This window comes from Arachis duranensis, chromosome 6 (genome assembly GCF_000817695.3).
Source record: "Arachis duranensis cultivar V14167 chromosome 6, aradu.V14167.gnm2.J7QH, whole genome shotgun sequence".
Classification (NCBI taxonomy): domain Eukaryota; kingdom Viridiplantae; phylum Streptophyta; class Magnoliopsida; order Fabales; family Fabaceae; genus Arachis; species Arachis duranensis.
Window position 1 is genome coordinate 4,702,351 of NC_029777.3, and position 20,596 is coordinate 4,722,946.

The 20,596-nt window shown below is 31.4% G+C and overlaps 2 protein-coding genes across 2 annotated transcripts; both read left to right on the plus strand.

The window, feature by feature from the left end:
• Positions 1-1,933: 1,933 nt before the first annotated feature.
• LOC107492106 (signal peptidase complex subunit 3B) lies at positions 1,934-4,351 on the plus strand (the record flags this gene model as incomplete). The annotated part of the gene is given in 6 exon segments (XM_016113080.2): positions 1,934-2,062; positions 2,142-2,189; positions 3,122-3,184; positions 3,598-3,651; positions 3,834-3,920; positions 4,001-4,351. Coding segments are annotated over 6 exon segments (504 nt in total). The 3' UTR covers positions 4,127-4,351.
• A 131-nt stretch (positions 4,352-4,482) lies between these two features.
• Positions 4,483-6,791, plus strand: LOC107492105 (cation/calcium exchanger 5). The gene is made up of 2 exons (XM_016113079.3): positions 4,483-5,432; positions 5,865-6,791. The coding sequence occupies exons 1-2, from the start codon at positions 4,587-4,589 to the stop codon at positions 6,627-6,629; spliced, it is 1,611 nt and encodes a 536-aa protein (XP_015968565.1). The 5' UTR covers positions 4,483-4,586; the 3' UTR covers positions 6,630-6,791.
• The last annotated feature ends 13,805 nt before the right edge of the window (positions 6,792-20,596 follow it).

The following is a 20,596-nucleotide window of genomic DNA, read 5'->3' on the forward strand; positions in this document are numbered from 1 at the left end:
AGAAAATACAATAATTTAGAAATTTTGTTTTTAAAATATTTTATATTTTATCTTATATTAAATATAAAAATGAATATTCTAAATAAAAATTATATATTTTAACAAAAATAATTAAAAAATTATAATTAAAAATTTGGTGAAACTAAAACGGTTATACATAATGTTCCGAAAGCATACCTGAAATGAATTATAGGCAATTGGATTTTGAGTAATGAGGTCATGGATGATGATGAATGTGCCCTAAATAGTTTCATATTAGCTCCAGAACAATGGGTGGAGTTTAAGTAGGTTATATGTAAAATGAAGTTGAAAAGTATTTGAGTTTGTCAAAATATTTATAAGAGAGAATAATAATTTGATTATCACTTCACTTGTAGATAATTTTTTCTCTTGTATTATAGAAAGTTATTCTTCATTAAGGTAGTTATTGATCCGTGGATAATATTAGAAGTAGTAAAGTGACAAGCTATTGCTTGCGATGCAAGTTAAGTTGAATATAAGGACGGACTTAGAGAAAGGCGAGTAGTAGCCTCGTCCCTCCCAAATTTTAAAAAGCTATACTTATATATGAGATATGTGTTTAAAAAATAAAAAAATTATATAATTTAATAGTTTTATATGCATTATTTTTTATTATGTGATGGATTTATATTTTCATTATTTAATTCACTAATATTTATTACTTAACTAATTTAATATCATACCCTCAAGTCTTTGTACCTTTTAAATTAATTTTTATATAATAATTCTTATATTTATTTTTTAAAAAATAATTTATTTTTTATATTAATATATTTAACATTTATATGATTATATTAATAATGACTTACGTAATTATATTTTGGTAATCACATTATATACTTTAAATATTATTTTCTTGTAAAAAATACTAATTTTTCTTTTAAATTTACGTTGTTAAAAGAAAAAATGTTATAAAGATATCTTATATCTTATATTTTATAAGAATACTGTGTCTTTCAAATAATTAATAATTTATAATTTATTTTAAAATTTTTTAAAATTTTTAAAAGAATTAATTTTAATTAATAAGACATGTGATAATTTTTAACTAAATACGCTATAAATTATTAGTATTTTATAATTTTATAATATACTATTGATATTATTATATTTCTTTTATGTAATTATCATATTAAAAATAAAATTATAAAAAAATTTATAATCATATTTTGATAAATTTTTTAAAAAATTAACTCTAATAACTATATGTTAACTATTTTTATGAAATAAAAAAAATTATCTAAAATTTGATGCTCTATACTAAAATTTTTTGATCCATTTCTGTGATAGAAATTATGGCACCGTGTCCTAGGTAAGTCGGCTAGATTAATCCCTATAGTTCTTTTTGAAAAATAGCTTTAATTATTTGGGCCATAGAATAAGGACATAATATTTAAGTTTAATTCTAAACTTAAAAATTTTGTATTATCTAAAATCTTGGTAAATAAAAAAAATGATTATTATCTATAATTTAATTTTAATACACTAATAATATATAAAATTGTAATTATCATTCACGTAATTAATATAAATGATAGATATTTTTGTTTATATAATATTACATAATTGAATGTATATATAAAATTATTTTTTATTGAGAGGGCATCGAAATTAAATTTTTATTGTCTAATAGGGTAAGAATCTTTTAAATAATTACAAATAGTGTCCCTTTGGTTTTTCAAGAGAAATATTCCTCAATAATAACAATAAATAAAGAAATAAATAAAATGGCGGAGTGACCCCAGGGAGTGCGTGTCAGATCCAATGAGAAGGAAGGAGACCGTAGCAACGTAATAAAATAGTCTTACTCAAATACCAGTGAATCTAGACTACCGCCACTTCTTCTTCCTCTCTCGCCGTTTTCGTTTTGATCCATTTTGTCACACAACTCCTTCGCTACTCAACTTCTCCAAATATGCATTCCTTCGGTTACAGAGCCAACGCTTTGCTCACCTTCGCCATTACCATTCTTGCCCTTATGTGCGCTATGGCTTCCCTCTCCGACAACCTCAACTCCCCCTCTCCCTCTGCCCATGTCCAGGTCTCCTCTCTCTCTCTCTCTCTCGCTGATCCGTAATTCGACGACTTCGCTTCATTTTGTTCTTCTTTCTTCTGTGCAGGTCTTGAACGTTAACTGGTTTCAGAAACAACCCAACGGAAACGACGAGGTTTAATTTCTTTTTTCCGATCTAGGATTAGGGTTTAATTGCCCAACGGTTTTGCTGTTTTTCTTGTGGTCCGTGTGCTAGTCATTTGTCAATATCACTATTTTTATATATTCAATTCTGATGTTTTCATCTCGTTGCTATAGTCTATGCTTAGCAACAATGATTCTCGTAGCTTTGGCACTTCATTCTGAAATTAAGATAACGGTGAATTGAGCCAAATTTGTGAATTGATAATAAAACTTGCCCAGAGTTGGGATACTGTAATAGTTTGCTATGCGACTGTGATTAGGTCTGATAAAATATGCAGTTCTTAGGAATATGAATATTGTCAATGCCTTATTTTCTAAAATGAAGGTTTATGCTGAATTAGGGATGATTTAATTCCTGGTTTTTAAAACTATAGCCTTGTCCAATATACATAAATTTGATGTAGAACACGCCTTGAAATCCCCAAATTCCTTGTGTATCTGAAACATTTCCTATGTCGTTGCTTAATCACTCTTTAGATATTCATATTTTTTACATACAACATCAGAAAACGAAAATACATATATAATTCAAAATTGGAAATAATCAAGCACAAAGCCAGGAATAATTGGACTTGAAACCATCAGAATGGAGTCATGTAATCACTGTTAACCAACACAACCTAGTTCAACAAGGCCACAATGCTTAGATTTTTCTTTCTGTTGAAAGGGGGAAATGGTTCTTGTCCATAGAAGGCGACTATTTATCTGCCTATCATGTTAGACCTTTTCAAAAATTCTATCTTTTTACCATATACCAGCTCTGAATTTTTAGCTGCGTATGATATTTTTATCTTAATATCATATTGTGTCATAAAGAACCTTGTGATGCCATTCTCTTTGATATTTATACATCATCTCTATCCGTTGTTTAATCCAAAGTGGAACACCTTTCTTTCCTTGCAGGTCAGCATGACAATGAATATATCGGCAGATTTACAATCTCTTTTCACATGGAACACAAAACAGGTTTGTGAATAGAATTTGCATTACCCATCCCCGTTGGTTCTTTAAAAGTATGGATGCCGAAGGTAGGAAGATAAGTGGGAGCAATGCAAAGTTAGTGCATCAAGATGCAATGGGCAAAATCTGCATGATCTTCCTCTGTTCCTTCCTTAATAATGCATGTCTTAATAGTTAATAAGCCTTACCAAGTGTCATATCTTGTTTAATTTTCCGAAATATATTTCTATTCTTGCCCCCATCTATGCATTTCTATGGTGCATAGCCAAAATTTATTTCCATGCTAGCGTTGTAACTGCCTGATGTAAGATATAATATATTGGATTGGGATAATAATATTTGATCAGTTATTCTAAGCAGTTAGGCTATAACTTCAGGCTTCCCTGGCACTTATTTTGCTTCTCTGTTTATGCTTGCAGGTTTTTGTCTTTTTGGCCGCCGAGTATGAAACTCCAAAGAATTCTTTGAATCAGGTACGACTTGAAATATAAATCACTTATAAGTTTTGCCGCCTTCTTTTGAGGAGAGAGTAAAGAATCCAGAGTAGTGTTCATCTCGCTAAGATAACTCTGCCATTGCCTATCAATATGCTGTTTCTCTGCCATAGCATGTTATAGCAATTGTTTTTCTAACATTCTTGAGCTGCCATTTGCAGATATCCCTATGGGATGGTATCATTCCCTCAAAAGAGCACGCAAAGTTTTGGATTCATACTTCAAACAAGTACCGCTTCATCGACCAGGTATACAATGTGATCACTAGTATGAATCGCTTTAGATTTCATCAGGTCCTGATATGTTAACATTTTTCGTTTGTGTTCAGGGAAGGAATTTGCGTGGTAAAGAATTTAACTTGACTATGCACTGGCATGTTATGCCAAAGACGGGCAAAATGTTTGCAGACAAAATAGTCATGCCGGGTTACCGTTTGCCAGAGGAATATAGATGATTCTTTCATGTCTTATTAATGATGTATTACTGTAACTTTAGCCTTTTCTATAATGGATATAGAGGGTTACCTCAAAGAGCTAGAATGAGGAAACTAGTGATTTGAGAAAGTGGAAATGAATTTTTCTTGTGGTATTTAATTGCCTCCTCTTGTTAACAATAAAATTAATCCAGTACAAGGGTGAAGGGTGCACTCAATAACACCCTGAATTTCAATTGTTCGCTAGACTGGTTATTAGATCATAACATGAAAACAGTCGTAATCACTAATTAGAAGAGAGTAAAAACGTGATTAAGGTATGGTAATCAGGAGTCAAAATTAAGAACAAAAAAAGAATAAAGGTAGCATTTAACAGACGAGAAAGCAAAAAACGCGGTAGTGTATAGTAGTAGTGTGAGGTGTTAGGTGCAGTTGAGTGGAGAGAAGAATAATAATAGCGAGGAATGGCATTGGCCCTGGGATGGCCTTCTCTGCAATTGCATCTTCATTCACACTGCTTCTTCTCATTCTCATATTATTACTATTCTTCTTCGTAAATTTACCATCTTCTCCTTCTCTCTTCTCCACCTCCACCGCCACCGTCACCACACGCAGGTCTCTTCTAACCACCACGTGTTCCGCTGACGAGGGATCCAATGGCGGGATCCTCAACTACCTATACATCCACAAATGCCTATTCCGCCGCAACGCCCTCCTCTCCATCCCCGCCCTCTCGATGCTCCTCCTCCTCCAATTCTACATCCTCATCAAGACCGCCCAGCACCACTTCTCCGTCGTCACCACCAAGCTTGCCTCTCACCTCAACCTCTCCCCCTCCATGGCCGCCGTCACCCTCCTAGCACTCGGCAACGGCTCCCCCGACGTCTTCTCCTCCCTCGCCGCCCTCCGCTCCGGCCAGTACCGCACCGGATTCGGCGCCATCCTCTCCGCCGGTACCTTCGTCTCCGCCCTCGTTGTCGGATTCGTCGCCATCTACGCCGCTCCGTTCTCCCTCGACCCCGCGCCCTTCGTCAGAGACGTGCTCTTCTACTTGACGGCAGCGATGTTCCTCTTCTACGTGTATCTTAGCGCCGAGATCTTCCTGTGGCAGGCGATTGGATTCGTAGGGTTTTATGCATTCTTCGTTGGTCTCGTGTTCTATATGGACTTGGGAGTAGTTGATGGCAGAGGCAAGAGTGGGAATTCTTCCACAGATCTTGAGGAGCAGAAGGAATTAGTTGCGGTGCACGTTGACTCCGACGCCAAGGTTTCGGGATCTATGAACGACGAGAAGCGTAGTTCTGGATTCCCGGGAGCTTATGGATTGGTATGTTTCAATTTCAATTAAACTGATAATTTTTCTGATTTAGAGTTTGATATAAAGGGATTTGGTTTTTTATGGCAATTGGATCTGGTAACTTGGCTTTCTTGGTTTGTTACTTTGTTGGCTAGAACCTGAATGAAAGAAACAATAGTAGGAATAAGGAGCCTGATCTATGTTCTTACTAACTCATTTGAATTTAGGCGTTGGATTCGTTTGATTCTTTTTTGCAGTGTACATGGTACTGTGCACGTTTTCTGATTAAACTCATTGCATTGATGTAACCATGATCATTTTGATTGTATAATTAAGGCAATGGTTCTTATCTTTGACATAAACTAGGCAATGCTGTTCATTGCAGGGATAGAATTCTAGTTTACTTGATAACATTATTCTATTGGAGGTTGTCCTGACTTATCCCTTGCTCTCTTCATTCAGATTTCTAAAGCATGGGAGATTCCTGTTGCAACTCTCTTAAAACTGTCGATCCCCGAGCCAGCGCCGTCGCAATGGAGCAGACTTTACTCGTCGGCCAACATCGCTCTTTGTCCGATAGCCCTCTTATATGCCTGCAAATCATTTGTGCCATTTGATCATCCCATAGCTTTCCTCCTCCCCAACACTGACTTGCCCCTCTGGTCAGTGGTGCTCACCACAAGCTTCTGCCTTGCATGCCTTTATTTTGTAATGGAAAAAGAACCTCCCAAAACCGAGCAAATACCTGTGGTTGTCATGGCATTTGTTATGAGCGTGTTTTGGATATCTACCACAGCTGGAGAACTGGTGAACTGCCTTGAAACTTTAGGTCTAGTTCTCAAACTACCACCGGCAATCCTCGGTCTCACGGTGCTGGCATGGGGCAATTCAGTGGGGGATCTTGTCGCCGATGTTGCGGTAGCTAAAGCCGGTTATCCGGCCATGGCAATGGCTGGATGCTTTGCTGGACCAATGTTTAACATGCTTGTAGGTCTTGGAACAGCTCTGGTGATTCAGACGGCAAATATTCACCCTAAAGCCTATGTGCTTAATTTCCACGTAGGTATCGTGATTGCATTTGTGTTCCTACTTTTAAGCCTTATGGGGTCTCTCTTAGTGATCACTTGGTGCAGATTCCGAGTGCCTAGGTTTTGGGGGTTTTGTCTCGTCGGCCTCTATGTTGTTTTTGTAGCAGTGAGTATGATGGTGGCCATGTTTTCAGGGTGATTGTTACTGTTAGCGTCGATTTATATTCATAAGTAAATCCAAACCTAAACCACAAGAGGATGAAATCAAGTCGGGTAGTAAATTGACTGTATTTCTGGATTTGGTTTCGTAAAATTTTTATTTTTCAAAAGGTAATTTATAAAGAACTTTTTAATTTTGATATGTAGTAAGTGTTGGTATATGGGATGGTTACGGGGGTATAGGTGTTTCACTGGGCTGTGATGACTGCGCCAAGCAAATTGGACGGTGGACTGTCCGATTTGCATACTGACGTCCATGTGACGCGCATGCAGCGGGTTTCCAGGCCCCCTCCCAACACCCATCACTTTCACTCTCATACGGTCTCCTAAACGGCTGCTCTCCCAACCCCACTGCTCTCCATTTTCAGCCATTGTCGGACCACCAAAGCAGTAGAAAAAAAAATTAAAAACAATGCTAAGAAGACAAAAAATAAAAGAAGTGAATCGGTCAGAGTTTTACATTGTTAATTATTTTGGGTATCTAAATTATGTAAGTTTTTATTTTTTAATGTTTTAATTTAATAAAAATAGTAGTGATAATCTTAGATTTTAGTAGAAATATTATAGTAGTACTAATTAGAGATTAGATATGTGTGTATGATATTATTATTATTATTATTATTATTATTATTATTATTATTATTATTATTATTATTATTAAGTGTTAGAAATAGTGAATGAAATAGAATTAATTTATAAAATCTGTGAATAAGTATTGAGTTATAAGTTATTATAAAGGTAGTGTTTAGATATTTAATTTAGGATTAACAATTTATTATTATTATGTGTTGAAATGAAATTTTAATTAATATGTTTTATTAATTGTATTGTACTAGAAGTAAAAGTTATGAATTTAGGATAATTTAAGTAAAGAAGTATGAATTTTAATAAATTATTGGTGATTATTAATAATTGAATTTAGTGTAATTTAGTAACACTAAATTTAAAATATAAATTTAATATATTATTTATGATTATTAATATCGTTGGTTTTTAATATATATGTGTGTGTGTGTGTGTGTGTGTTAGAGGTTATAAAAAATATATATCAATTTTATAAATTAATTATAATTATTAAAATTATTCTGGTTATATAAATAGGAAATGAATAATAATTATTATTGTAAAATAAATAGATTTTAGATGTCTGTGTTGTTGTAAAAAGCATATATGAATTTTATAAATAATTTGTGATTATTAAAGTTATTTTGGTTATATAAATAGAAAATGAATAATAGTTATTATTATAAAATAAATAAATTTTAAATGTTAGAAAAATATTTTTAATGTATGTAAAAACAATAATTAGATTTATAGTATAGATTTATTTAAGGATTCTTAATTATTGTTATAAGCTAATAAATATGAATGTAGGATTTTTGTATAACAAATTTAGTATGAATGTTTGAAATAGTTAATAACGTAATTGTTAATATAATTATATTATATTGGTATTTATAATAAAAATGTGATATTGTAGGGTTTATAGATGTTGACATGTGACCACTTAATGTCGTCGGATCCATACAACTAAATTGTAGAGGGATATTTATGGGAGATTAGATTTTATCACGTTTCTCAGATTGGAGTCATCAAGTTAGCAATGATTAATGCTCTAATCGAGAGATGTCGGTCTGAGACTCACACATTTCATTTTTCGGTTGGTGAGTGTGTTGTGATATTGGAGGATGTGGCGATAATTCTTGGCCTGTCGACAAATGGTCTTTCGGTTAAAAGACCGACCATGAGTAGTTTTGAAGTCTTAAAGGCCAAATGCTTACACCAGTTTGAGGTTGCATCAAGAATGACAGATTGTAGAGGAAGCTTCATAATGTTGACGTGGTTTAGGAGTTTGAAAGTTCACTTAGTCTGTGATTGATGATATCCACATTCAGAGGAATGTAAAGTGTCACATAATGTTATTATTTGATACAATTTTGTTTGGAGACAAGTCGGGTGCATCGGTGCACTGAAAATTTCTGTCGTTGTTCTGTAATTTCGTTGGGATCATACAATTTAGTTGGGGATCGGCATGCCTCGCGCACTTGTATAGATCATTGTGTAGGATAACTCATGTCGACTGCAAGGAAATGGATGGTCCACTGACACTTTTGCTTAATTAGACTTGGATTCGTCTACTATTTCTTGCATCTATTCCCGGCAATCCTCAAGTGTTTCCGATTGCAAACAGGTAAAATGAATTATTGTATGCCTTGAACAAGTGTAGGAAATTGTATTTTATTTTGTACAAGATAAGTTAACTAAGAAATTGTCAAACGGCAGGTGGCGTAATTGGGATCATGAAAATTCACTTTACAGATTTTATTCTCTTGCTCACTATAGGAGGTTATTGAATGATCTGGAAGAAGTACATGTATGTTGTAAAAAATAAGTACCTACTTTTATTTGGTCAATGAATTATTTGTTGTGTAATCCTCTTATACTTTCGATGTCTCCAGTTTGTTTGACAGGCTTATGGCGTTGTACGCATTAAGCCAGACGTGATTCCTTTAGACATTCATTAGCATTCGGTTATTTGGAGTGCTACGGTGCTACTTATATCTTTCGAATACGTTGAGTGGCATGCATCTGATAGATTTAGGAGGCAATTTGGTTTGATCCAGGGCGTTCTTCATCAAGAGCGGGATCTAGGTGAAGCACATGGTAAAGTACTGACTTGACGTAAGAATCAAGATCGGTCCGACACCCACTTTTTTTGGGTGATGCAATGGACCAATGGGTATAGTCATGCTCTTGCTGACGACTTGGTGCATTTATATTATCCTTTGAAAATTTACATGCATTGATACAGATGAGCATATAGTGCCCACTTGCAATTATCAGATCTCAAGAAAAACGTTCTTGTTGATTCTCCTGATTATGCATTAGAGAGCCCTTTGAATCTCTTGAAAAATGAGGTCTGACAATTGCAAGTGGGAACCATATGATCCTTGGTACTAATGTGTGTAAATTTCCAAAGAATAATGTAAAGGCACCAAGTCATCAGCAAGAATGTAACTATACCGATTGGTCCATTGCATCACCCAAAAAGGGTGTCGGACCAATCTTGATCCTTAGGTCCAATCAGTACTTCGCCGTGTGCTGCACCTATATCTCGCTCTTGGTGAGGAACGCCCAGGATCAAATAGAATTGCCTCCTGAATCTATCGGATGCATGCCACTCAACGCATTCGAAAGATATAAGCGGCACTGTAGCACTTCAAATAACCGAATGTTGATGGATGTCTAAAGGAATCACGTCTGGCTTAATGCGTTCAACGCCATAAGCTTGCCAAACAAACTGGACACATCGAAAGTATAAGAGGATTACACAACAAATAATTCATTGACCAAACAAAAACGGGTACTTGTTTTTTACAACATACACGTCCTTCTTACAGATCATCCAACAACCTCCTATAATGAGCAAGAGAATGAAATCTGTGAGGCCGGTTTTCACGATCCCAATTACGCCACCTGCCGTCAGATAATCTTAGTTAACTTATCTTGTAAAAAATAAAATACAATTTCCTACACTTGTTCAAGACATACAGTAATTCATTTTACCTGTTTGCAATAAAAAACACTCAGGGATTGCTCGAAATCGGCACAAAAAATAGTAGACGGATCTAAGTCCAAGTAAGCAAAAATGTCAACGGACCATCCATCTCCTTGCAGTCGACACGAGTTTCCCTCCACAATGATCTATACAAGTGCGCGAGGCATGCCGATCCCAACTAAATTGTATGATCCCAGTGAAGTTACGGAACAACAGCAGAAATTTTCAGCACACCGCTGCACCCGACTTGTCTTCAAACAGAATTATCTCAAATAATAGCATTATGTGATACTTTACGTACCTCTGAATGTGAATATCATCAGTCAAGACTAAGCAATCTTTTAAATCCTTAAACCACGTCATCAATTTTATGAAGCTTTCTCTACAATTCGTCTTTCTTGGTGCAACTCCAAACTGGTGCAAGAATTTGGTCTCTAAAACCTCAAAACTACTCATGGTGGGTCCTATAACCGGAAGACCATTTGTTGGTAGACCAAAAATTATCACAACATCCTCCAATGTCACAGCACGCTCGCCAACCAGAAAATAAAATGCGTGAGTCTCAGGCTACCATCTCTCGATTAGAGCATTAATCATTGTTGACTGACATTGGATGACTCCAATTTGGGAAACGTGATAAAAATCAGTCTTCCATAAATACCCCTCAACAATTTAATTGTACGAATCCGACGACATTAAGTGATCACATGTCAATATTCGTAAATCCTATAATATCACATTTCCATTATAAATACCAATATAATATAATTATATTAACAATTACATTATTAATTATTTCAAACATGCATATTACATCTATTATACAAAAATCCTACATTCATATATGTAATAGCTTATAACAATAATTAATAAACCTTAAATAAATCTAATTATTGTTTTTACATACATTAAAAATATTTGTTCTAACGTCTAAAATCTATTTATTTTATAATAACAATTATTATTCATTTCTTATTTATATAACCAGAATAACTTTAATAATCACATTATTTATAAAATTGATAAATGTTTTATACAACAGCACAAACCTCTAAAATCTATTTATTTTACAATAATTATTATTCATTTCCTATTTATATAACCAGAATAACTTTAATAATCATAAATTATTTATAAAATTGATATATATATATATTTTATAACCTTTAACATTATTATACATATATATATATATTTAAATTACCTTAAATTCATAAGTTCTATTTCTAGTACACTACAATTTAAAAAATATATTAATTAAAATTTCATTCCAACACATAATAATAATAATAAGTTGTTAATCCTAAATTAAATATCTAAACACTACATTTATAATAATATTTAGTTCAATAATTATTTATAGATTTTATAAATTAATTCTATTTTATTCACTATTTCTAACACTTAATAATAATATTATGCATACATATCTAATCTCTAGTTAGTACTACTACAGTGTTTCTACTAAAATCTAAAATTATCACTATTATTTTTATTAAATTAAAATATTAAATAATAAAAACTTACATAATTTAAATGTCTAAGATAATTAATAATGTAAAACTCTGATCTATTTCTTTTATTTTTGGTCTTCTTAGCATTGTTTTTAATTTTTTTTCTACTGCTTTGGTAGTCTAAACAATGGCTGAAAATGAAGAGAGTAATGAGGCTGGGGGAGCAGTCGTTCAAGAAAAAGTAGGAGAGTGAAAGTGATAGATGCTGAGAAGGGTGACATTCGAATGGTATAATAAGCAATGAAGCCAATCTTGAGAACCCGCTGCATGCACGTCACATAAACGTGTAAGCAAATCGGACGGTTCAATTTATGTACTATCCAATTACTGTAATCAGAATGTCCATCCAATTATTCTCCCTCCCATCGGACCGTCCTTTTTGTTTGGCACAGTCATACATAATCCAATGAAACACCTTATATCTCCATAACCATACCATATACCAACACTTACTCCATATCAACGTTAAAAAATTCTCTTATCGCACACGCACCCACATTTCAAGCAAGATATCAATCAATTTTAATTTATGAATCTTCACACCTCGAATGGGTAATCTTTCCCACTTAAGCATACCCACTGCTGAGGCAGTTAAAATTAATATTGTAACTACAAAGGAAGCCGGAGGCTTATTCTTAAACGGCTTAAAATTAATATTTTGATTATTATATTTTACTAGCAATTCAACTGGCGCACCTGTTCAGCTGCCTTTTTGTTGTTTTTATGAAATTAATTTTTAAATTTATATTTTTTATAATTTTAAATTTAATATAAATAATTTAAAATAAAAATAATGAATTATTCAAAATAAAGATTTCATCAGTTACGTTATTTAAATATAGAATATATAAAACAAATAAATTTAAAATAAATAAGATATGATAAAAAATAATTACATTGTTATATGCAACAAAATTAATATAAAGATTTATAAATATTATTTATAATCTATGTTGTAATTATTTTTATTCTGCATAAAATGTAAAATATATTTCATTGAGAGAAAAATCCAGAAATATAAAATACATGAAATAAGAAAATATATAAAATCTGTTAAGAATATAAGATATTGATATTTTTTATGATCTTAAATATATTAAAAAATGGCTCACGTCTATTTTTATTACTTTAAGACTCATTTAGTCATTTAGATTATTTTTTTGGAAATTTTTTTTATATATCTTAGCAAGTTGTGCATTCAAGTTTTTTCTTATTTTATAGTTAGTCACAATAATTTGTGTAACTTTTTACTTATGCAATTCATTATTTATAGTTAGTCACTTTTTATTTGTCCATTATTTCCTATTTAAGATGGTTAAATATTCTAATATATAATATAAATCTTTATTATTTTCATTGTTTTTCTTCACAAATTTTTGTAAACAAAAAATGATAAAAATAGAAATTGAAAATAAGAAGACAAACTAAATGTACCTCAATATTTCACTTTTTAAAATCTCTCAATATCTACTATTATATTCAATCTTGAGAGTGTATTGAGTTTTTTTTCTCTATTTTACCATCAACTTTATTAAATAATATGTTATGATCAAATTATTTTATTTTTTAATTTTAAAAATTTATTAAAATCTATATATGTTATTGTTTAATAATGTAAAATACTAAATATTCATTTATTCCAGTTGTCTAATATGCAGTAAAAGTTTGAAACGTACTTCAAATAAACTTAAATCCAGACTCTTTTTGTTAATTGAGTTTTTAAAAAATTGTTTAATTAAGTTCGAACTATTTATTAATTAAAAAAATTTTCATATCCAATCTTAAAGCATTAATTGAGACATGTAAATTAACAATAACAACTATTTGACGCTACTATTAAAAAAAATGTGTAATTATACTTTATCATTATTGTTATATTTTCTATTGTCATTATCACCAATACAAATATTATCAATATTAATGTTATCTTATTTTATTTCTTGTTCGATGTTATCCTTTGTCTTTAAAAGGTCTTCGTACTGTAATTATTTTTTTTCCTGTAACATTACTTTCTAACAATGGTCTTTCTGCAGTGAAAAATTTTTTCAAAAATAAATTTATTAATAATTTGTAAGAGTTTAAAATTTCACAAATTACAAATAAAATTTTTAGAAAACTAATTTTTATTACTATTTAATGATTTTTTTTTAATAAAGAAGTTTTATTATTCTTAAATAAAAATGTTGAGAATCGAAATATTCTTTTTTTTTTTTTGAACTAAAGACCAAATTGGGTCTTTACTCAAGAATATAACTTCCGCCTTTGAAAGACTTTTTTTTCCGAAAAAAAGTAGATGATGAGAATGAGTTAAAAAAAAAAGCATAAAAAACCTTGAATTAAGAAATGGAAAAAGATTGGGATCTAGCAATGGAAAAATGCAAAGAAATGAGATGGGAGTAATTGAATAATTGAAGTATACATGCAAATTAACAATAACAACTATTTGGAATCCTGAAAAAAAATGCAAGCCCACCGCCCATATTCCAGTGGCTAGTCCATTTGAGAAATAAAAAAGAGGTAAGCCCACCGCCCATTTGTTTGATGATGAATATTTTTTCGAAAAAAAAAAGACTGTGAGAAGATGATAAAGAAAAGGCACAATAAACAATTTGGGTTGGTCGAGTGGTCAACTCACTCATCCACTAAGCAGGTGTCGGGGTTCGAATCTCGCCTTGTGCACGCAACAATTCATTGACCATCGGTAATAGACCCTTAAATGAAGCTCAGATCTGCGACGGATTTATAGAGTCACATAATTCTTTGAGTAAGAAAGTTGAATGCAATTGTTTTAGAACTAAGGCAATTTCAACTTCACTATCTCCTGTCACAAGCATATCATCCACATAAATCAGTATATAAATAGCAGAATTAAAGGATCTAATTTTGTAGACACAAAACCAAACTGTCTTAGAGCAGCAGTAATTTTAAGATACCAAGCTCTTGGAGCTTGCTTTAAGCCATAAATAACTTTATTCAATTTACAAAATAAGTGAGGGTTAGTGTGAGTGAATTAACTCCAGCCATTTGAGTATATCCCCTAGTCACTAGTCTGGCTTTATGACTAGTAACTTGACCCTGGACATTTCTTTTTAATACAAATATCCATTTACAGCTTACCACCTTCTCATTTGGGGACAATTCACCCAATAAGGAATTTATAAAGCTGTATTTACAGATTTTGGTAATTACTCATAATGAGAATAAGCTGAGACAGTAGTACTGCTATGCAGTACCTTGGGTTTCAAGCTACCTGTTTTTGATCTAGTCCTCATAGGATGATGGTTTTCAAGTTGAGGAGATTGAGGAAGTAAATTTTAGGGATCAAAAGGCAGGGTGATTTTAATACATGAAATTGGTATAAGAGTAGATGCAAAATATGAGATGATGTTGCTAAATCTGTACTTGTAGTGTTACTATCAGTAGCAATAGGTGCATTGTTCTCATGTGAAGGATCTATATGAAGAGTTGTGTGTTGGGGATTGATTTGGGGTTGAAAGATCTGATTTGATGGAGATAGATGAGAAGGAGGGAGAACTGAAATTACAAGGAGCATATTAGTTGTAGGATTTGAATTAGTAGTATGTTTATGAGAATTACAATCTGAGATGAAAAATTTTGCAGAAGGAAATTTATTTCTATGGAAAACAACATCCCTAGACACATATCTTTCCATCAGCAGCCATACACTTACAACCTTTTTTGATTAACAGAATATCCCATAAAAATGCAAGGTTGAGATCTTAGTTTGGAAAACACAAACAACCAAATACACCAAGAAAATTGTCATCAGGAGCATAATTGAACAACAATTCGAAAGGCGACATATGATTAGTAATAGCAGAAGAGAAAATTTGTGAGCTAGTAAATTAATCCGGTTTCCACAATGTGCATATGCTTTGTCTCAACAAGGCCATTTTGTTGTGGAGTATATGGACAAGAAAGTTTGTGATAAAAGCATTTGAACAATATTCTATACCATTATCTGTCTGGAGAACTTTCAAAGAGTAACCCAATTGATTTTCCATATATGTTTTATATTGCTTAAAAACAGTGAGAACTTGAGTTTTGTGTGTAAGAAGATATATACTAGTATGTCTAGAGAACACAACAACAAAAAAAAACCATAATATCTATATCTTTGGTGAGATGTAATTGGGGATGATCCTCACACATCAGAAAGAACTAAGGCTAATAATGGTGAATTATACACATGATCAGAAAGAGAGTAAGGCAAAGAATGAGCTTTTGCAAGACAACAAAATTCACAATCCAAGTGACAATCAAAATCTTTATTGCTTTGTAAAATAAGTAATTGACATTTTTCAATATAGTTTTTACAATTTTCATTGAAGGGTGTCCAAATGTTCTATGATAAACTTCTAAAGTAGCATGTTTCCAGCAAATACAGCAGCATTGCATACATTTTTTGGAATTTCAATCTTTTCAAACTTATATATTCTATTCAGTGACGGACTCAGAAAATTTATGTTGGAGAAGGGGAATAATACACATTATTATCAAAAGATATATTAATCTAAAATAAAAAAAATAAAAGTGCACATTAATTATTTGAATACTAAAAAAAACAAAAATTACATTAGCTACTAACTTTCTTCTCTTCAAATATGTTTGTGGAAAATCATGTTCTCTTGGTTGACAATGACCTTTTTACAAATAAACTCATCTAACTTCATCTCCATAGTTTGGATCATAATTTGAAATTTGGGTCGTGTCCAAGATCAGCTACCAGGCTTTCTACATTGAATTCTAAGAAGTTCTTTTTATTAGAAAAGACTAATGGAGTGACTTCATATTTTAGTGGTAGCTTTCTTTTGAAATATTTCTCCATTACTATTTCTAAAAATAAAAAAATATTCTAAATTAGTAAATTGATCAATTCACTTTAAAAATTTATATACAACACAGTTACATATAATAGAATAGAACGAAAGATAAAAAGACAAATAATAAGGATCAATAAATTGAGAATAAAATAAAATATATAAATTTATGAGGAGAATAAAAAATTAGATTAATACCTAAACCATAATTACTTGAATTAAAATTTACAATTGAAAATATTAAAAAGAAAAACAATAAAATTGAAAAATACATAGAGTCATAGAAAGTTATATAAAAAAATAAAGAATTTAAAATCTATCTTTTTTATGAACAGAAGATGACCACTAGATAAGGAATAGAAAAAGAAAATTGAAAATATGAAACTAAGAAGATGGTTTAAGAGAATAAAAGAGTGACGGTTGATATTTAAAAACGGGAGAAGACTAAATTTGATTAGGTTAACTAATAGTCAAAATGATAAAAAGATTAAAAAAAAAAAGAAAACAAAGTAGATTTAGGATTTTAAGCAATTAGACTTAATTTATTTGTAGTGGGTCATTTAAAATTTAGAATGTGAACACATTATATATGTATATAAATTTTTAAGAGAAAAAATTGATTGTCTTTAGCCAAATCCACGACCTAAAGTTCCATTATTTCCTCTTCCACTACCAAAGAAAAGTGTGGATTCCAATTGTTTTGATTGATTTGAATCTATATCATTGAATTGTGTAGCTTTTTGAACCTTTCTACTATCTCTTCTTGTAAATCTGGTATATAGTATGACGGATATTTTCCAGTAATTATGGTGATAAACGAGTGATACTCGAATCAGAAATTGGAGATCCTATTATATTGCTACAAGAGAGTTTACCAATTTTTTAAGCTTTAACTGTAGTTGCAATTGTCGCTCTCTAACTTTGGTTTGAGATGCAAAATACACATGAATTCTGCTCCAAACTTCATAAGCAAGCTCGAGTCCAATGAATTGATGTTTATTAAAAGAATTGTCCATAGATGCAAACAACCATGATGTAAGATTATAGTCATCAATTTGTCACTCATTAAATTTCTTAATTCATTAGCAGCAGAAGCAAACTTGGGCCGAATATTTTCTTTTTCCTTGACCACAGATAGTGGCATTGCCAAATGACACCATGTAAGGAAATTATCATCACAAAATTTGTCAGCTAAAGGTATAACAGTAAAAGGGTTTGTTTGGTGACTCAGAAATTGAATTAATAATAGATGTAGGTGATGATGTATTCACATCTGATGTATCTTCAAGTTCTTCAACATCCACAATGTCAATGTTGTTAGACATGAATCTTTGCAGCTCTTGATACCATATTATATTTTAAAAAAGAACAAAGAGAGAATGAGGTAGTTAAAGAAGAAAGAAGTGAATTAACATTGATGGTAAATTCATATTACAGCTATATATTTATAGAATTAATCTCTACATACAAGCCTTTTTGCTATACAAATCTTACAAGTCCATATACTCACTTATACCTAAAACGTGCCTCTTCTGGCACGTCTAGTCCACGAGCTTCTTAATAGATTTTTCAATCAACGCGCGAGAATATATAACTTCCTTTTTCGAAAGGATTTCGTTTTCTTTTTTCAATTTCTTCTGTGTTTTTTTGCCTTCTTTCTGCGATCTCTTTATTGCGTTTCTCTTTGCGTTCTCCTTCGACGTTTACGTGTGTTTCTCTATGTGTTCTTTTTGTTCGTTTTTCTCAATTTCTATTATTTTTGAAATCAAGCTCTAAAATCGTTTTGAAATCAAGCTCTGCTCTGAAATTGTTTTGAAGATAATGGATGATTTAACTTCACATTGTCAGCTGAACCAGAGCGAAGTGGATTTTGAATTTGAATCCAATAAAGTTCTTGAGGTGTGGTTTAATTCCAGTTAATATTTTTGTTAGTAGTAGTTTATGATTGTGGAGTTGAATAATGTTGTGAATCTTGCTTGTGAAATTTGCTGTTCATTGTTCATTGTTTGAATTGAATGTAATGTACTAGTTCTGATGAATTTTCTGCATTTTATATCAGAGTTTCGGGTATAAATCATGAATATTTTGGTGTAACTTGGGAAAGTTTGGGTGTATTTACAAGTTCTAACTTTTCAGTTGACTGAGGATGAGTTGTCTTATTCTTTTAGTTTAATTATTTTAGTTTCTGTTTGATGATGATTCATGAATCTTATTTTTGTTATTTTTAATAATAGTTTTATAGTTGTATTTGTATTCTATAGTTTATGCTTATTTTAATATGGTGTATTTTGGATTTTTTTGGGTGTATTTTGTAGCCCTCTTTGATGTTGATGAGCAGTTTGTTTCCAAAGTTGTGATGACTTTTAACACCCTTGAAGATGTTGCAAAATTTTACAAGGATTATTCGAAAGCTGCAAGTTTTTCTACAAGTGTTCGGAGCACAAATAAAAAGGAGAATAAAATTAAGAACCAATTGATTACATGTAGCAGAGAGGAGAAATGGAAATCGAAAATATCTCTAACGAAGAAGACAAATCCTTCAGTAGAATTAAATTATCCCGCAAAAATTTATATACACATATTGAAGAATATCGGTATTTTTGATGGCATACTACCTAGTAATATAGTTTAAGAAATAGATTAAGAAAAAATCTTTAATAAACGATGACAATAAAAGAGTGCAGAGCAGAACATTAATTCAAATTAAAATTATAGATGTAGATCGAAATAATAAAGTAAAACTAAAGTAAGTAAAATAAATCATAAAAAGAAATAGTTAGTTCATTAGTAGTAATGGAACTCAATAAAAAATTCAAATCACAATGCAAAGGCAAAAAAAAAAAGAGAACACAGTAAGGAATTCAAATCACAATGAAAAATTCAAATTCCGCAACAATAGAGAGAGCACAATGCAAAGGCCAAAAAAAGCAAGCTACAAAACAAGTGTAAGGAAAAAACTAACCCATAGTAGATACATACAAATACGAACAAATTAATCCATAGTAAGTACATACAAATACTCAACATACTGGATTTTAAATCGAAGTATAAAATATACATCTTTCAATGAATAAAAAAAAAACTTCCATTATAAAGTATATGTGTCAAGAAATTACATAAAAAACTCTCACAAATAGATGACTTTTACTCTATACAAACTTGCTGCTCATTACTATTAATACTGATTTCACATTATGTCTACCCTTAGTGGCATATGATTTCATTTTATGATATTAAGTTTATTAACGGTTCATTTAATTGCAGACCATGTATATAAAGAAGCTTTTATACAAGAGGATTCTACAAATGAAATACTTAATAACAAGGTCAGCATAAATATTTATGAATTGATCAACAAAACTATTGATTAGCCATTATAACAAGGTACATCAGCCTTAAAATCCTAAAATACAAATCTAAAATTTGCTAACTAAGTTGATCTTTTGATGAGTTAGAAACTTAGAATCAGATACATTTGATGATTTTAGTTTTTTTTGTTGAGAATGTTATTCTGCAAAAAGAAAACAAAGAATAGTTTAGTACATAATTCTTAGCTATCTAAGCCATAAATGAAAAAGGGTTAACCACACCAAGAAAAAAGGGAATAAATATTTTATTTTTATCAACTAGGCAAACATCAATCTTGATTTCACCTATTTAATGCTAATTGATGAGCTTGTTGAGGATAATCAATCAAGAATCTTCCTAATAATAGTATCAAAACTTTAAGACAGAGCCTTTCGATATCAATAAATCAATGCAGTCAAGAACCACTGACTCTGATAACTACAGTAAACATCAACATTTTATCATCAATCCACAAATCCAGAATCATTATACAATCTAAAGAAACCAAACAAGTAATTAACATGATAAAAGGAGACGAAGTTGTAGAGGGTTAGAATTTAACAAATACCAACAATACCAAAAAAAGAAGGAAGGAAAAAAGACATACCAGGGTAAAGGACGAAAGGTAGCATCACTGCTGATGGAGGCAAGTGCCAGGGGAGAAACAAGCTCCTCCATGACAGAA